General features: G+C 33.6%; 1 protein-coding gene across 9 annotated transcripts in view; it reads left to right on the top strand.

Annotated features, from left to right (window-relative positions):
• Vps13b (vacuolar protein sorting 13 homolog B) overlaps positions 1-18,461 on the top strand; it is a 757,361-nt gene that overhangs the window by 390,823 nt on the left and 348,077 nt on the right. For all 9 annotated transcript variants that reach the window (XM_071602212.1, XM_071602213.1, XM_071602214.1 and 6 more), the window contains one exon: positions 8,313-8,533. In XM_071602212.1, coding sequence (XP_071458313.1) covers positions 8,313-8,533 — 221 coding nt within the window. The remainder of the gene's footprint in view (positions 1-8,312; positions 8,534-18,461) is intronic.

The raw sequence follows: 18,461 nt of genomic DNA, 5'->3' as shown, positions 1-18,461 counted from the left end.
ACATAATAATGTTGGGTGACTTTAATACACCTCTGTCACCACTGGGTACATCTTCCAAATGAAAACTAAACAAACTATAGAACTCAATAATACAATTAGTACGTTACACTTAACAGACATATATAGAATATTCCATCCATCAATGAGTGAATACACTTCCTTCTCATTAGCACATGGATTCTTCTCCATGATAAACCATATGTTATGCCACAAAGCAAGTCTTAGCAAATACCAAAAAATAGAGATACTATCCTGCATTCTCTCTGACCATAATGGAACGAAATTAGAATGAATGATAAAGTAAAAAATAGAAGCTACTCAAACACCTGGATATTAAATAATATGCTATTGAATGATACATGGATAACAGAAGACATCAGGATGAAGATAAAAAAGAAATTCTTAGAGGAAAATGAGAACTCCAATACAACTTATCAAAATCTATGGGACACTATGAACACAAAGCTAAGAAGTAAGTTCATTGCATGGAGTTCATTCATTAAAAGAAGAAAAAGTCAACAAATAAACGACCTGGGAAAAGAGGAAGAAACCCAAAGTATCAGAAAACAGGAAATTGAAACAAAAGAATTCAAATAAGTGACAAAACAAAAAGCTGGTTCTTTGAAAAAATAAATAAAATTGACAAACCCTTAGTCATCCTAACAAAAAGAAGGAGAGAAAAAAACTCAAATTACTAAAAACCATGGTGAAAAGGGAAATATCATGACAGACACTATTGAAATACAGAAGACAATTAGAAACTACTGAGAAAATTTATACTCCAGTAAAATAGAAAACCTCGAAGACACTGACAAATTTCTAGAAGCATATGATCAAATCTAATTGAGTCAAGAGGACATATACAATTTAAACAGATCAATTTCAATCAAGGAAATAAAAGACACCATCAAAAGCCTTTCAACCAAAAAAAGTCCAAACCACACAGATTCACAGCTGAATTTTACAAGATCTAATAAGAAGAATTAATACCAATACTCCTCAAATTATTCCATGAAATAGAAAAGGAGGGAACCCTACCAAACTCATTTTATGGTGCTAGTATCATCCTGATACCAAAATCAGGCAGAGATGCATCAAGGAAGGAAAACTGTAGACCAATATCCCTGATGAACATTGATGCAAAAATTCATTGCATACAAAAACATATTTTAAAAAATAGTGTATCATGATCAAGTGGAGTTCCTTCTAGGGAGGCAAGATTGATTCAACAAACAGAAATCAATTAATATAATTCATTGCATCAATAGACATAAAGATAAGAATCATATGATTATATCAATTGATGTGAGAAAGCATTTGACAAAATACAGCACCCTTTCTTTCATATTCAAAACCCTAGAAAAAATAGGGATAGTAGGAACATACCTCAACATTGTAAAAGCTATCTATACTATACCCCAGGCCAACATCATTCTAAATCGAGAAAAATTGGATGCATTCCTTCTAAATACTGGAACAAGACAGGGATGCCCTGTTTCACCACTGCTATTCAACTTAGCCCTTTGAAACTCTAGTCAGACCAATCAAATAGACTAAAGAACGTAAAGGGATATGAATAGGAAAAGAAGAACTCAAACTATTATTATTTGCTGATGACGTGATTCTATACTTAGAGGATCCAAAAACCTCCTCCAGAAAATTTCTAGAATTAATAAATGAATTCAGCAAAGTAACAGGATAGAAAATCAACACCCATAAATCAAATGCATTTCTGTACATCATTGATGAGTCCTCTGAATGAGAAATTAGGAAAACTACATCACTCACAATAGCCTCAAAAAAGTAAAATACCTTGGGATTTATTAACAAAAGAGGTGAAAGCCCTCTACAATGAAACCTACAGAACACTCAAGAAAGAAATTGAAGAAGACCTTAGAAGATGTAAAGATCTCATATGCTCTAGGATAGGCAAAATTAATATTGTCAAAATGGTCATACTACCCAAAGCACTATACAGATTCAATGTGATTCCAATTAAAATTCTAATATCATTCCTTATAGAAATAGAAAAGGCAATTTTGAAATTCATTTGGAAAAATAAGAGACCCAGCATAGCCAAAGTAATTATTAAAAAGAAGAGTGAAGCAAGAGGCATCAAAATACCAGACCTTAATCTATAGTACAGAGCTATAATAACAAAAATGGCATGGTATTGGCACCTAAATAGACATGTAGATCAATGGTACAGAAGAGAAGACACAGAGACTAACCCACCTAAATACAGTTATCTCATACTAGACAAAGGAGCCAAAAACATACACTGGAGAAAAGAAAGCATGAATTTAATGGGCTACTGGATTACAGGTGCAGACTTTAGCATCATCTCTCGTCAAGAATGGCCAAAACATTGGCCATTACAACAAGCCACTCAAACACTTCGAGGCCTAGGAGTGGCGACTAATCCCCATAGAAGTGCAATGGTATTAGATTGGAAGGATCCTGAAGGATGTGAAGGAACTATACAGCCATATGTATTGGATCATCTTCCCGTAAATTTATGGGGACGAGATGTCCTAGATCAATTAGGTTTGACATTAACAAATAACATCAATCAAAATGCACCCACTATTATGGCTAGACAAGGCTTTAGGAAAGGAAAAAGATTAGAAAAACAAGAACTAGGTATAGCAGCACCAATACAAATAGATCAAGGAACGGACAGACATGGGTTGGATTTTCAGAAGGGGCCACTGAGACAATAAAAATTACTTGGAAATCAGAAAGACCAGTATGGGTTCCTCAGTGGCCCCTGACTAAAGAAAAGATACAAGCAGCCCATGACCTGGTCAAACAACAATTAGCGGAAGGACATATACAACCTTCTGTATCTCCCCATAATACTCCCATCAAAAAGAAATATGGTAACTGGAGATTATTGCAAGATTTAAGAGCCATTAATAATGAGATGGTTATTATGGGACCTGCTCAATTGGGGATTCCTCAATTGTCTGCTTTGCCAAAAACCTGGTATGTTTTAGGTATAGATATTAAAGATTGTTTTTTTTTTAATTCCAATTCATCCTGAGGATAGTCCACGTTTTGCATTTACTATCCCTGCACTGAATCATGAAGGTCCTGATCAGAGATATGAATGGAAAGTACTCCCTCAAGGGATGGCTAACAGCCCAACTATGTGTCAAATTTATGTTAACAAAGTAATCCAGCCACTTAGAAATCAAAACCCTGAAGTACAAATATTTCACTATATGGATGATGTATTATTAGCACACAAAGATAAAAACACATTGCTAGAATGTTATGCCACACTTACAAACTTATTAAAAAATTATAATCTAGAGATAGCAATAGATAAAGTACAATTAAATTTTCCAATTAATTATTTAGGAGTTCTGTTATCCTCAACCATGGTCCGTCCACCAAAAATTCAAATACGAATAGATCAACTCAAATCACTTAACGACTTTCAAAAGTTATTAGGAGACATAAATTGGATAAGGCCTTATCTAGGCATACCAACAGGAGAGTTGGGACCTTTATTTTGATATCCTAAAAGGTCCATCAGATCCAAATTCACCCTGAATGTTAACGCCTGAAGCAAGAAAGGCATTAAAATTCATTGAAACATATATGGAAAATATGCATTTGGATAGAATTGATATAAGTTTGCCTTTATTATTTATTGTACTACCAACAAAAAATATTCCTACAGGAGTATTTTGGCAAGAAGGTCCATTATTATGGATACATTTATCTTATTCTCCTAATACTATTCTTACTAGGTATCCTAAGGCAGGCACGGTCCCTAAGCCACATGCTTGTTGTTTAAACAGAGAGGGGGAGATGTTGAGAGCCACAACCGAAGGGGCCCCAGCAAACTTCCAGCTGCCAGCTGATGATTGGCTCACAGCGGCCCCAGCAAACTTCTAGCTGCTAACTGATTGGCTCCTCTGCGGTGATGCTCATTGGGTTGTTTCCCCGCCCTTTCAGACCACAGAGCTGCTCATTGGAGGACTTTTTTTTGGCTCTGCCCACGCGACCCAGCCAATCAACCTCAAGAGCAGGAGGAGTGGGGGAGGTTGAGAGGCTTGTGGGAAGCTGGTGGTGGCAGTTGGGCTCTGAAGGTTTTCCTGAAGAGCTGTGTGGTTTGGCTGTGTGTTCTAAAAATAAAGTTTGTTTCTTTTGACAAGTAGCTCCTGAATTGTGCCCAGCCAGACTGCGGCACTCTGCAACAAATGGTGCTGGGAAAATTGGAAAGCCATATGCAGCAAATTGAAACTAAACCCCTATGTCTAACCATGCAGAAAACTCAACTCATAGTGGATCAAGGACCTAGGAATTAGTGTAGAGACCCCATTCCTAATGGAGGAAAAAATAGGCTCAAATCTTTATCACATTGATTTAGGCCCTGACTACCTTAACAAGACTCCTAATGTACAAGAAATAAAATCAAGAATCAATAAGTGGAATGGATTCAAACTAAAAAGCTTCTTCTTAGCAAAAGGAACAATGAGTTTCTTTTGAAGAGAGAGCCTACATTTTGAGAGCAAATTTTTGCCTCATGCACATCAAATAGAGCTATTATGAAATTTTAAATTTACTGTATAATATATCCTATATTATAAATATAGGATATTTAAAGAACTCAAAAAATCAAAAAAATGTAACACCAAAAAAACAAAAACAAACAAACAAACAAAAAAACAAAAACAAAAAAACAACCCAGTCAATAAATGGGCTAAGGAGTTGAACAGACACTTCTCAGGAGAATTACAGTTGGTCAACAAATATATGAAATAAAATGTCCAACATCTCTAGCAATTAGAGAAATGCAAATCAAAACTACTCGCACCAGTCAGAATGGCAGCTATCAGGAATACAAACAAAAGTAAACGTTGGCAAGGATGTAGGGGAAAAGGCACACTCATACATTGCTGTTGGGTCTGCAAAGTGGTACAGCCAATCTGGAAAGCAGTATGGAGAATCCTTGGAAAACTGGGAATGGAACCACCACCATTTGAGCCAGCTACCCACTCCTTGGTCTATACCCAAAGGACTTAAAAACAGCATACTACAAGGATAAGCCACATCAATATTTATAGCAGCACAATTCACAAAAGCTAAATTGTGGAACCAACCCAGATGCCCTTTAGTAGATGAGTGGATAAATAAAATGTAGTATATATACACAATGGAATATTATTCAGCATTAAAAGAAAATAAAATCACGGCATTTGTAGGTAAATGGATGGAGCTGGAGAATATAATTCTAAGTGAAATTAGCCAATCCCCTAAAACCAAATGCTGAGTGATTTCTCTGATTTAAGGATGCTGATTCATAATATGGTTGGGGTGGGGGCATGGGAGGATTAGATGAACCCTAGATAGGAGAAAGGGGAGGGTGGGCAAGGGAAGGGGTAATGGGGGTAGGAAATACAGTGGAATGAGATGGATATCACTACCCTAAGTACATGTATGAAGACATGAATGTTGTGACTCTACTTTATGTACAACCAGAGATAGAAAAATCGTGCTGTGTATGTGTAATATGAATTATAATGTATTCTGCTGTCATATAACAAATTTAAAAAAATTCTCATTGTGAAGGTCATAAAAATCTACATGGGACTGTCAAAATAGTATATACTTTTGGCCTGTCATGGTTGTGTGGATGTATTTGAGGAAATATGTAGAATGTTATTCTGCCAATGTTATATTATAGAAAGTTTAGATGTTTCTGTTTTTGTGTGTGTAAGTAGTACTTGTGCACTTAATGTGATTTGTAATTTTTTTTTTTGGTACCAAAGATTCCACACAGGGTCACTTAACCACTGAACCACATTCCCAGACCTTTTTTTGTATCTTATTTAGAGATAGGGCCTCAAGAAATTGCTGAGGCTGGCTTTGAATCAGAGTCCTCCTGGTTATCAGCCTCTTGAGCCACTGGGATAACAGATATGTGCCTCTGCTCCTGGCTGATTTGAAAATTTTTAACATAGCAATTAATTGACAAATTTTTGGCATACTGTGCTTTTTAAAATAATGTGTATGCTAAGTAAATGAACATGAAATAATACTTTTTAAATTTCATTTTAAGAGAGTATGATAAAGCCAATTTTAATTTATTGGTCTGTTTCTGAAGAAGAAACAGGAACATATATCTGAGAATAGTGTACCGTCATGTCATTTGGGATTTTTTTTTTAATTTAACAAGTTTAAATGTAGTGTTCTTGCATACAACATAATCACTACTTAATTTCTTGGATAAAGTAGGGTTTGAAAAAAAATATGTATTTTTCTCACTCTCAGTTTTAAAATCATGTATCTAAAATCATTCCAAATATATGACACTGCCGCTGTCTGGCTGGGCACAATTCAGGAGCCACTTGTCAAAAGAAACGAACTTTATTTTTAGAACCACACACGCTAAACAAAACAGCTCCTCAGGAAAAACCTTCAGAGCCCAACTGCCACCACCGGCTTCCCACAAGCCTCTCAACCTCCCCCACTCCTCCTGCTCTTGAGGCCGATTGGCTGGGTCGTGTGGGCGGATCCAAAAAAGTCCCCCAATGAGCAGCTTCTGGTCTGAAAGGGCAGGGAAACAGCTCAATGAGCATCACCGCAGAGGAGCCAATCAGCTAGAAGTTGCTGGGGCCCCTGTGAGCCAATCATCAGCTGGCAGTCTGAAAGTTTGCTGGGGCCCCTTCGGCTGTGGCTCTCAACGTGACACCAATTTGGCAGAGATTTTATTTTGTGAATAGCATGGAATTTAATGTAAGTCTAAAAACTATTTTAGATTACAGATGATTTAAAGTTTGTCATTCTTTCTTCAAAGAAAAATATTTTAAATCTTTAAGACAGGCAAAGTATCACCATGTTGACTGCATATAATTATTCAGTTAACATTGTTTTTAGTTAATTTATTATGAACTACTATTTAGCTAGATTTATTCTTGTTATCAAAGTTTCAATTTCAAAGATTCTTATTTTACACTTTTATTAAGTACATTTGAGCAGGACATATTGAATGTTCATCCTGTTGAGAATCTACCTGTGGAACCTGTTATCCCAGTGTATCTAATGAACATTTAGATTGCTTGAGTATATATTTATAGTATGATCCTTGTAGTAATTCACTTGGTATTTTTTCTTCAATGAATAAAGAATGTAAAATTATAAGAACAGTGTGATTCCCTGATCTTATTCTGTGTTAGCACAACTATCAACCATAGGAGGGAAATATGTGAAAGAACTGTGACAAAATATTAATAATACTTTTTGGAATGGCAGGATAAAATATATTACTCTTTAAAATAACATATATTCTAAATTATAGTGAGTTACTGAGTACCTCTGTAATTAGATATAAATGTTTTCAATTTATTTTCAAATAATTAAATTAGTTAAATAATTGAATTACTTAAAAAATGCTATTACCCTATATAATGTTAAGTGCTGTCAGAATTGTAGTCCAAAATACAAGTGACAGGAATATCTGACATCACAAAAATAAATGTTTATAAATATTTCTTATACTGGACTTTTAAAAATTATTTTACAGAGTAACTTATTGTAGATATAATAAAAACTAAGATGTTTTATATGAATAATTTATATTAATGAAATAATTTTATATAAATTAGTAAAAGAATATAAAAGAAGGAAAGGAATTTTGCTTTTAATACTGACATTTGAGTGTTAGTTTTATTATTAAGAGCATTTTATTTAAAAGGAACTTTTAATACTTTTGAATCATCCAGGGAATAATGAAATGTTTACTGAGTATTAGTAGGAGAGATAATTAAGTAGGTCTATTATAGAACCCAGACACCTCTGTTTTAAGTAAATATCCCACACAATTCTGATACTGGTTGTCCAAAAGACTATAGTAGATTGTTTATCGTTTCTTCTTTCATTCCCTAGAAAAGTCTATGGTCATTTTTAGTCATTCCAAAAATTACTGTATTCACATAATTTATGCCATTTTCTATGATTTTTTTAAAAGTGTGGTGCATACACCTCTGTTACACAGAACAGCCTACTAGAGCACAGGACAGATGCATACATCTCCAACTGTTACACAATACACTCTCCACTGTTCATTTATTGTAAATGATATACATAATTGTTGCTATAGAAGTATATTCCTAAACATTTTTTAAAAGATAACTTAAAGCTTTTAACTTATTTAGCACTTTTGATCTGGATCTATTTGCTTTTTATGATACAGTGTTAAATTTTTTATATTTCAAATATAGATAGTAGAACTTTTATTATCAAGTGACAGTTAACTGTATTTTTGTATGTGTGTGCCTTCCTATTTCCTTTAACAGGTGATGCTTTTCCATGGACCATCAACTTGCATCATTTCAGCATATATACCCTTATTGGAAAACAAGTGACACTTAGCTTAGTGGAACCTATGGGTTGTACCTCTACTCTAGCTGTCACATCTCAAAAACTACTTGCTACAGGACCTGATGCCAGACATTCATTTGTTGTCTGTCTTCATGTTGACCTGGAGTCCCTGGAGATAAAATGCTCTAATCCTCAGGTTGGTATTTTTCAATTATAAAAAGAGTGTTAAAGTAATGTTTTAAAAACAATTGTCACCTATTTTTTTTTGAAGGGTTTTTCTTTACTTATACCCCCCTTTTTTTAAAATTGGTCCATCAAGATCACCATGGTTAGATTAAGAAATTGCTTTGAAGCTCTCTCAAATTTTGTAATTTAAACTCTTCTGAAAATGTAATAATGGCAGCATAAATGCACCTTTTAGCTGTTCAAATGAAATCAATTCCAGATGTAATTGTTTTGATACAATAACCAATTTTAATTATTTTAATGTTGCCAGCATTCTTAGTTGTTCCTTTTCAGTTTTTTTATTAGAGCAGTATAATTATACTTAGTATTTGGGTTCATTTTGACAAAATAATACATGCAAGGAATTTGATTTCAATCCCCATACCTCCTGCTTTCTCTCCCTTCCTCCTGCCCTCTATTTTCCCTTCTTTTTGTTGATCTTCCTTTCACTCGTTTGTTTATTTTTTGATTGGTATTTTCTACACATATATAAAGGTGAAATTCTTTTGGGTACATTTAAATATGTATATACCGTGATTTTGTTAAATTCATTCCATATTTCTCCCCTTTCCCTTCTTTCTTCCCTCACTCTTTTCTTCTTCTACTCCACTGATCTATTCTATATCTTTATGATATCCCCTCCTCTACCACCTTCCTTCCCTTATTTTGGTCTAGCTTCCATATATGAGAGAAGTCATTAGACTTTTGATTTTATGAGTCTGGCTTACTTCACTTAGCATTTTTTTCTCCATTTCCAGCAGACATTATATTTGTAAACATAGAAGAACTATTTTACTATTAGACTTGAAGTGATTAAGTGATAAAATGTAAATTTCAATCACATTCTCATTCAAAACCTCTACTCATCTTGCAGTATTTATTAAAAAGAAAAGAATAGCACTGTTTACTCTTTTTAAAGACATTCCTAATCCCATAAAATTTCAGTTGTCACAGGACAATCATGTTTTATTATGCAGTTTTACATCTTTATATGAATTCATACTGCCAATGTTTGTACAAATGATTAGTTACATATATTTAATATTTACTTCTAACCTCAAATAAGCTGTTATATTTTCCACAGACTGTCGATGTCAAATACTATTTAAATTCATATTTTCAAAACACTTTTTAGAACATTATTGGATCTGATAAACTAATATTCATGAATCTGTTTTTGTCAGCCTTATATGCCATTTTAAAGTATGTTTTTAAAAAGGAAATTCTAACGTCAGTCCATATTTTATAGAGTTCTCTTACTAATGCCATCCTCCTCCTTTTTTAAAAATTCTTACTGCTTCATTCTTTTTATTATACAGTTTGGTTTATGTGTGCCTTCGGAAAAAAATTTGACAAGCTATTATGTTGGTGAAGATCTTACTGTAAAATGTGTGTAATTAGACTTTTGACAAAGCAGCTATGTTAAAAGAACACTATCATAAAAAGTAAGAGTTCATCCTCCATTATAACTCATTTCTTTTACAATCAATTGTAAATACTTTCTCCAAGATTAGAGATTGAACCCAGGAGACTTCTACCACTAAGTTACATCCTGAACCACCTTTTTATCTGCTTTGAGACAGGGACTCACTAAATTGCCGTGATTGGCCTCAAATTTAAATCCTCCTGCCCTGGCCTCCTGAGTCATTGGGACTATAAGAGTGTGCCTCCACACCTGGCTAATATTTTTGAATAACAAATAATACAGTGTAATGCCCACTAACCATTCTACTATAACTCACAGTGATATAGAAGAAAATAATTATTAAATGTTCTGTCTCTTAGAATACTATTTGAATGTTACTGCTAATGGTTGTCTTACAACTTTTCTAAGAGAAAAGGAAACTTCTGAGTTGAATTGTGTCCCTGCAAAAAGATACACTGAAATCTTAGATCTTTGTATTTTGGAATGTGGTCTATTTAGATAACAATTGTTTCAGAGGAAATTAAAATGAGATAATTAGTGTGATTCCTAATCTGATAAAAATGGGAAATTTAAATACTGAAACATATAGACTGAAGATGATATGGAAATGCATAGAGTGAGTGCCATGTGGACATGGAAGCAGAAATTGATGATGTAGCTGTGTACTAAGGAACAAGAAAGATTGCCACACACTAGAAGCTAACAACTGCATGAACGATACTACTCACAGTCTCAGAGGGTACATGAACCTGCTGATATCTTGACTTAGTGTTCTATTCTCCAACACTATGAGACATTAATTTTCTGTTGATTTAATTCACCTGGTTTATGAGATATAGATATGATATATACCTTTGTGTGTGTGTTTTTCTTTCTTTTTCTTTTTACAAACGCTAAGTTGAATGTAAAAGAACAGATTCAACTTCTTTAGATTCTGTTAGCCAATTTCCCTTCATCAACTTATACAGAGAAAAGGTTTCTAATTGCCTACTGGTTTGATGGTCTGCTCACCCCATGGACAAGATTGAAAAGAAAAAGAGGAGGAGACGTGGGTCCACAGTTTCCTTCAAGGGCAGACCCAAAATAAACTAAAACCATTCAGGCTCACAAATCCTGAAATGTTTCCTATGTGGCCCTTAATAGAGAAAGTTCCTGATCCAAATTTATAATGGGTAAGGGAGGAAGGAAAGATGGTAATATATACTGCCAAAAAGTGGAATCTTTGAAATATAAATAACAAGTAAAAATACACATATGTGCATATGAAAAGATACACTATACAAATAACCTAAGAAGGCTAGATTTACTTATTTTTAAAGTATTTATTTATTAAAATTACTTTTTTAATAAAGATAAAAATAACAAAAAAGTGTATTACCAGATATAAAAAGTGATATAGAACAAAAAAATCTACAGAATCAAAGGAAAAAATAGATAATTCTATAGTCACAGTAAGAAATGTATTAATACCTCTCTCAGCAATGGATAAAACACCAAGAAAGAAAATTTTTAAAATAACTAAATAAATAGATAACTGAGAGTACAAAAATTTTGAAAATACAGTGAGCAGGCTTCATCTAATTGGCATTCATAGAAGAGTGTATCCAACAATAGTGGAAGACACATTTTTTTAGGTCTGAATGATCTTATATTTAAAAGAATCACAATCATATAGAAGTGTGTTTTCTTACTACAGTCATAAACCAGTTAGAAAAACTTTAAATATCAGGATATTGAACAATATACTTCCAAATAATTCAAGGGGCTAAGATAAAATCACTTGGAAATTAGAAAATGTTTGGATTAAATGATAGTTAAACAGGAAATGCTGTTCAAACATTGTTTAGAAAGAAACATAACTTTAAACAATTATTAGGAAGAATGATCTTTCCTCAGCTACTTAAAATTCAACTTCAGAAGGTTCAAAACAAGAATGAGATAAACTCATAGCAAGTAAATGAAAGAAGATAATGAAGAAATTAACAGAGTTGAATAGAGCCACTAAAAAAAAAAAAAAAAAACAGGGAGAGAAAATTAAATCTGTAAACTGTTACTTTTAAAAAGATAACAAAATTGACAATTCCCTACATAGACTGAAAGAGACTGAGAGATTACAAATCACCAATATTTGTAATGAAAGGGAGTTAACCCCATAGATGTTACAGATATTAAAATTATCATAAGAAAAATAAATAACTATATATCAAAAAATAAAACCACTTAGTTTCTGTGAAGTTTTCCCTGAGAAAGAACTATACCAAAATTGTTGTAAGATGAAACAGTGAAATTGAATAGCCTGTATCTTTTCAAGAAATTAAATGTAATGCCAAAACGTTTTGCATTAAGAAAAGTCAGGGGTCTGGGGTTGTGATTCAGCAGTAGAGTGCTCGCCTAGACCACGTGCAAGGCCCTGGGTTCGATCCTCAGCACCACATAAAAATAAATAAATAAAATAAAGGTATATATATTGAAAAGAAAGGACTTTAAAAAAGAAGAAAATATGATATCAGTATCCTTCTTAAATTCTAAATGAATATTGCTAAATAAAATATAATTGTATAAAGAGGAACATAACAATCAAGTATGATTTAATGTTAAGAATGCAAGACTGGGGGCTGAGATTGTGGCTCAGCGTAGAACTCTCGCCCAGTACATACTAGGCCCTGGGTTTGATCCTCAGCACCACATAAAAATAAAATAAAGATGTTGTGTCCAACTACAACTAAAAAAAAAAAAAAAAGGAAAGAAAAGAATGCAAGTCTGGTTTAACATTAAAAATTATTCAGTATAATTTTTTCCATGTTAACAAAATGAAGAAAGTCATGTGATTATCTCAATAGATGGCGGTGAAATAACCTGTGAAACTTAATATCCATTTGTGATTTAAAAAAACTATCAGCATATTACACACAACAGATAAGTTTCCCAAACTTACAAAGGACATATGTGCAAGACCAGAAATCAGAATATTAATGTTAGATATTATGATGTGTATCTGTAGTCCCAGCTACTCAGGAGGCTGAAGCAGGAGAATGGTGAAGTCAAGCCTAGCCTGGGTGATATAGCAAGTTTTTGTCATACACACATAACATACCAGATTGTTTCCCTCTGAGGTTGGAAAAGCTGAGCATTTCTACTTTCAACATTATATATTATATAACACTAGCAGCCTTTCCAGTAAACCAAGCAAAATAAATATGGGCAAGGTAGTATACTAGATTTAGTCTTCTGCATGTGCAGGCACGCGTGTGTGCGCGCACACACACACACACACACACACAGTTTTACTAGCACCATTTGTTGAAGAACTTGTTCTTTCTCCAATATTTTTCTTAGCACTTTTGTTGAAAGTAGCTTGGTTGTAAACATGTAAATTAAATTCTGGATATTCTTTTCTGTTCCATTTGACTATCTCAGTTTTTATGCCAATACCATGTTTTCTTAGTTACTATGGCTTCACAGTCAGATATTGTGATGCTTACAGCTTTTTCCTCCCTCTTAAATCTTCTCTCTCCCTTAAGAATATATTTCTGTAACTTTTTCTTAGGTTCCTGTCTAATGACATCTTTTTCCTCAGTGAATATAGATTAGAGGAAAAAAATGTATGTCAATATTTTTTTTTTTTTTTAGATTTAAAGTAAGGTGTTTTTTTTTAAATGAACACATGAAAACTTGAAATTCTAAACATTTGTGTACCTTGTGATTGTTGATACATGTATATATTGTGTAATGTTTAAATCAGATTAAATACATCTAACTCTTTACATGTTTGTTATTTATTTATTATGAAAATATTCAAAATACTTTCCTCTACTTTTTTGAAATACAAACTACATTATCATTCTATATGGTCACCCTGCCATATGTTAGCATATCAGAACTTTTTACTCCCTAACTATATCTTTGTGCCACCTACCAAATTTGCCCCCCATTCCCCCAGCAGCTCAGGAGGCTGAAGCAGGATATTGCAAGTTCAAAGCCAGCCTCAGCAGCTTAGCAAGGTGCCAAGCAACTCAGTGATACCCTGTTTCCCAAGTCTCTTGGAATCATGACTGCAGCAATTTCTAAGTGCCTGTGCAGCTGAGCAGAGTGAAACAACTTCCTAGGCCCCCCTGTGCAAGCAGGATTCCCCAGAGCTCTATCCTATTCCCATTGTCATTTAGTCCTTCACCTATAAAATTCCTTTCCCATGTAATTTTTGCTTTTTCAATATTGAGTCTGAGATGAGTGTCGTCCTGTCAGGCCACCTTTCCTATTGTTTCTGGGTAAAGTGCACAGCATCTCTTTAGTGACTACAATCTCCTTCCTTAGCCTTGGTTTTACTTGCACTTTTCTGGCCCAAATCCAAGTTATTCAAATATTTCTGCTTTGCTTTCTGCTCTGGATTATTGCAGAAAACTTGGCTAAAAGCTGCCAGCAATATCCATGCTACCCTCTGAATTCTGTGTTGCTGTGAAATTTCGCTTGCTAGATTTAGTCCTTCACCTATAAATTCAGCCTCACAGTTTCAGGGCATGAGCAAAATGAAGATGACTTTTTTGCAGTAATGTTCCATGTATGGCCCCTAGTCTAGAGTCTTCCTTCTTCTCTGAAATATGAGAACAATCTTCACTACCCATAGTCCTGTTGTCATCCTGGTTTACTGAGCTCTCACCAGAATTGCCCATTAATCTGTACTTAACAATGTCCTAAAACTTTTCCAACTTGCATCTCTCAACTTTTCAAAATTCTTCCCACAAACCAGCTCCAAAGTTTTCTGAACCATGTGGTTGGGTTAGTCCCATCCATGACCCCACTTGTGGGTACCAGTTTCTGTTTTCATCATCTTTTGTGTTGGTGTGCCCTAATGAAGTGACAACAATTTAGAGGAGGAAAAGTTTATTTTGACTCCTGGTCAGTGGAGTCCACAATTGTGGGCATGAGGTGAAAGAAAACATCATGGCATAATGGCATGGTAGAGAGAATCAGCTCAGGACATGTCAGCTACTCTGAGGGAGAGAACTTTGCTCTGCTCGCCAGGGATAAAATATGCCCCACAGGCATGCTTTCAATCAGCTACTTCCTACAGCCCCACCCTGCATGCCTATAGTTACCACCCAGTTAATCTATTAGTGCATTCCTCCACTGATTAGGTTACATCTCTCATAATCCATTCATTTCATCTCTGAGCTTTCTTGCATTGTGTCACACATGAGTTTTGGGGGGATACCTCATATGTAAACTACAACAGCATTTGTGTTCATCAAATATATTGACTTGTAGCTTTTTTTTTTTAAGTCTTTGCCTGATTTTGATATAATAGTTGGGCTGACTTCATAGAAAGAGTTTGGAAGAATCTCTTATAATATTTTGGGACAATTTGAGAAGAATTTGTGTTCTTCCTTGAATGTTTAGAAGAAGCCATCTGATCCTGTGCTTTTCTTTGGTGGAAGACATTACTGAATCAATTTCTTTTCTTAGTCTGTTGAGATTTTCTATTTCTTCATGATTAACTTTTGATAAGGTTTATGTGTCCAGGAATTTGTTCATCACTTTTAGGTTATCAAGTTTGTTAGCACATGATTGTTTATAATAATCTCTGATGATCCTTTGTATTTCTGTGGTGTTAGTTATAATGTCTCCCTTTTGTCTCTGTTATTCTTTATTTGAATCCTCTCTTAATACTTCTGGGTAAGAAAGGTACTGTTAAGTTTGAAGAAATAACTGTTTTGTTGATCCTTTGTATTGTTTTTAAGTCTATTTCACTTGTTTCTGCTCAGATCTTTAATATTTATTCCTTAATTTATTATTATTTAATATTTATTCTTTAATGTTTATTTTTTTATTTCTTTAAGATCAGATTTAGTTTGTTTGAGCTCTTCATGCTTTTTTGATATAAGCATTGATTGCTATGAGTTTTTTCCCCTTTTGTCACTGCATTTCCTGTTTCCCATAGGATTTAGTTTGTTCTGTTTTCATTTTCATTTGTTTAAAGGAATATTTTGATTTCCTCATTGTTTTTTTTTTGAAGAGTAAGTTATCTAATTTCCATTTGTTTTTAGTTGCCAAAGTTTTTGTTATTGATTTCTAGTTTTATTACCGTCAGAAATATATACAATGTGTTTTTTTTTTAATTTGTAAAAACTTATCTTGTGATCTGTCCTGGTGAAGGTTCTATATGTAGCTAAGAATGTGTATTTTGTAATATTGAATCTTCTGTAGATATCTGTAGTTCCATTTGTCTTGGGTACAGTTTAAGTCTGCTATTGGTTTTTTAGTCTGGGTAGTTCATTACTGCAAGTGGGATGTTGAAGTTCCCCTTTTTTATGCCATTTTTAAATGTCTTTTTTCATGTTTTTATGTTTTTTGTTTTTTTATGCCCTTCTTTTCTTTTTTTTTTTTTTTTTACAGATTTTGATTTTATATCTTCCATATCTGATACAACTATTCCTGCTTTCTTTTAGATTCCATCTTTTGCGTGAAATAACTTATTCCATTTTTTCCTTTGATCTATGCATTTCCTTAGGTGGGAAGTGAATTTCTTATAAGCAGTGTATAGTTGGGTCTTGTTTTTGTTTTGTTTTGTGTTGTTTTTCATTCAATCACTGTATGTATTTTCACTGGAGAATTTAATTCAATTACAATTGAGAAAATTATTGATTATAAGTCCCTATGACAACCCATTTTGTACCTTGCATTTTAGTTTATGTAGTTTTTTTTTCTTTTTTTCTCTTACAATTTACCTTGTGGTTAAATGACTTATCTGATAATGAGTTTTGATTCTTTCTCATTATTTTTGGTTTGCCTATGGTACATTTTTGCCCCTGAGGTTTACAAAAAAAAAAATACATTGATTATAATAAGCTATTTCACAATTATTGCAACATCATATCTATCATGAAGAAAAACTATAAAAGGAAAATATACTAATAATAACACAAAACTTGCACTCTGTTCTTTGGTACATTTTGGATTTTTGATGTCCCACTTTACATTTTCTGTATTACCTTTCTCTTAACATAGTATATTAATTGCTTTGCATTTTCATTTTTATATTAAAGAAACGAATGATTTATATACTATGTTTATAACATTAGAGCATTCTGACTTTGTATAGTTACTTTTACCAGTGGTTTTATACGTTTTGATGTTTTGTTCTTGCACATTAATGTCTCCTCTAAGTTTGAAGAACTAACTCCCTTTAGCATTTTTTGTAGGACCAGTCTGGTTGGAGATATATTCCCTCAAGTTTGTTTTGTTTCGTTTGGTTTTGGTGGTTGTTTGGTCTGGAAATGTTTAACTCCTATTAATTTCTAAAGATACCTTCGCTTGATATACAGTATTCTTGGTGGGTAGGATTTTTTCTTTCAGTGCTACAAAAAAATCTCAGCCCATACTCACCTTGTCTTTAATATTTCTGCTGAGAAGTCTGTTGTCAGGTGAATTGGGACACAAGAGTGTCTATTCTCTTGATGCCTTCAGGATTTTCTCTTTATTGTTCAAGTCTGAGAGCTTGACTATACTATATCTTTAGGGTAGTCTTGGTTGAGTTAAATCTGACCAGTGGACTTTGATGTTACTGTTCCTTCCCATAGGTTTCAGAATTTTTCTATTTTCTCTGAATAAGCTTTTTACCTCTTTTACAGTTTAAATTTCCTCTTGAGCCCTTTTACCCAAATATTTACTCTTTCAGTGCTGTCTTCAAGTTCCATTTTCTTGATTCTGCTCATCATTATTTATTTTCTCCCTTCCAGTGATATATTTTTAAATATTGTGTCTTTGAATTCCCTAATCACTTGTTGTTTAATGTATTCTTATACTTATGCCTTCTATCATGTTTTTAGTTACACTTACTGTACTTTTAAATTTCAGTTTAATTTTTTAAAATAGCATCCATCTTTCTGTTGCACTACTGAATCAATTTTCAGTCTTCTGAAGTTTGTTAAGTATTCTTTTTTTTGTTTTTGGAAATTGTACACTTTATTTTTGTTTATTTATTTATTCTAATTTGACATATAGGACAGCAGAATGCATTTAAATTCATAGTACACATATAGAGCACAATTTTTCATGTCTGGTTATACACGAAGTACATACATGTACTTAGGGTAATGATGTCCATCTCATTCCACTGTGGATCCTACCCCCCTGCTCCCTCTCTCCCCCTGCTTCCACTTTGCCCTGTCTAAAGTTTTCTCTCATGATCCACAGAACCCCATCCCCATTATGAATCGGCATCCTCATATCAGAAAAAACATTCAGCATTTAGTTTGGGGGATTGGCTTACTTCACTTAGCATAATATTCTCCAACTCCATCCATATTACTGCCATAATTTTATTCTCTTTTAATGCTGAGTAATATCACATTGTGTATATATATAACAGTTTCTTTATCCATTCATCTACTGAAGGGCATCTAGGTTGGTTCCACAATTTAGCTATTGTGAATTGTGCTGCTAAAAACATTGATGTGGCAGCGTCACTATAGTATGC

The sequence above is a fragment of the Marmota flaviventris genome, chromosome 15 (genome assembly GCF_047511675.1).
Source record: "Marmota flaviventris isolate mMarFla1 chromosome 15, mMarFla1.hap1, whole genome shotgun sequence".
Taxonomy (NCBI): domain Eukaryota; kingdom Metazoa; phylum Chordata; class Mammalia; order Rodentia; family Sciuridae; genus Marmota; species Marmota flaviventris.
This window is presented reverse-complemented; position numbering and strand designations above follow the sequence as displayed.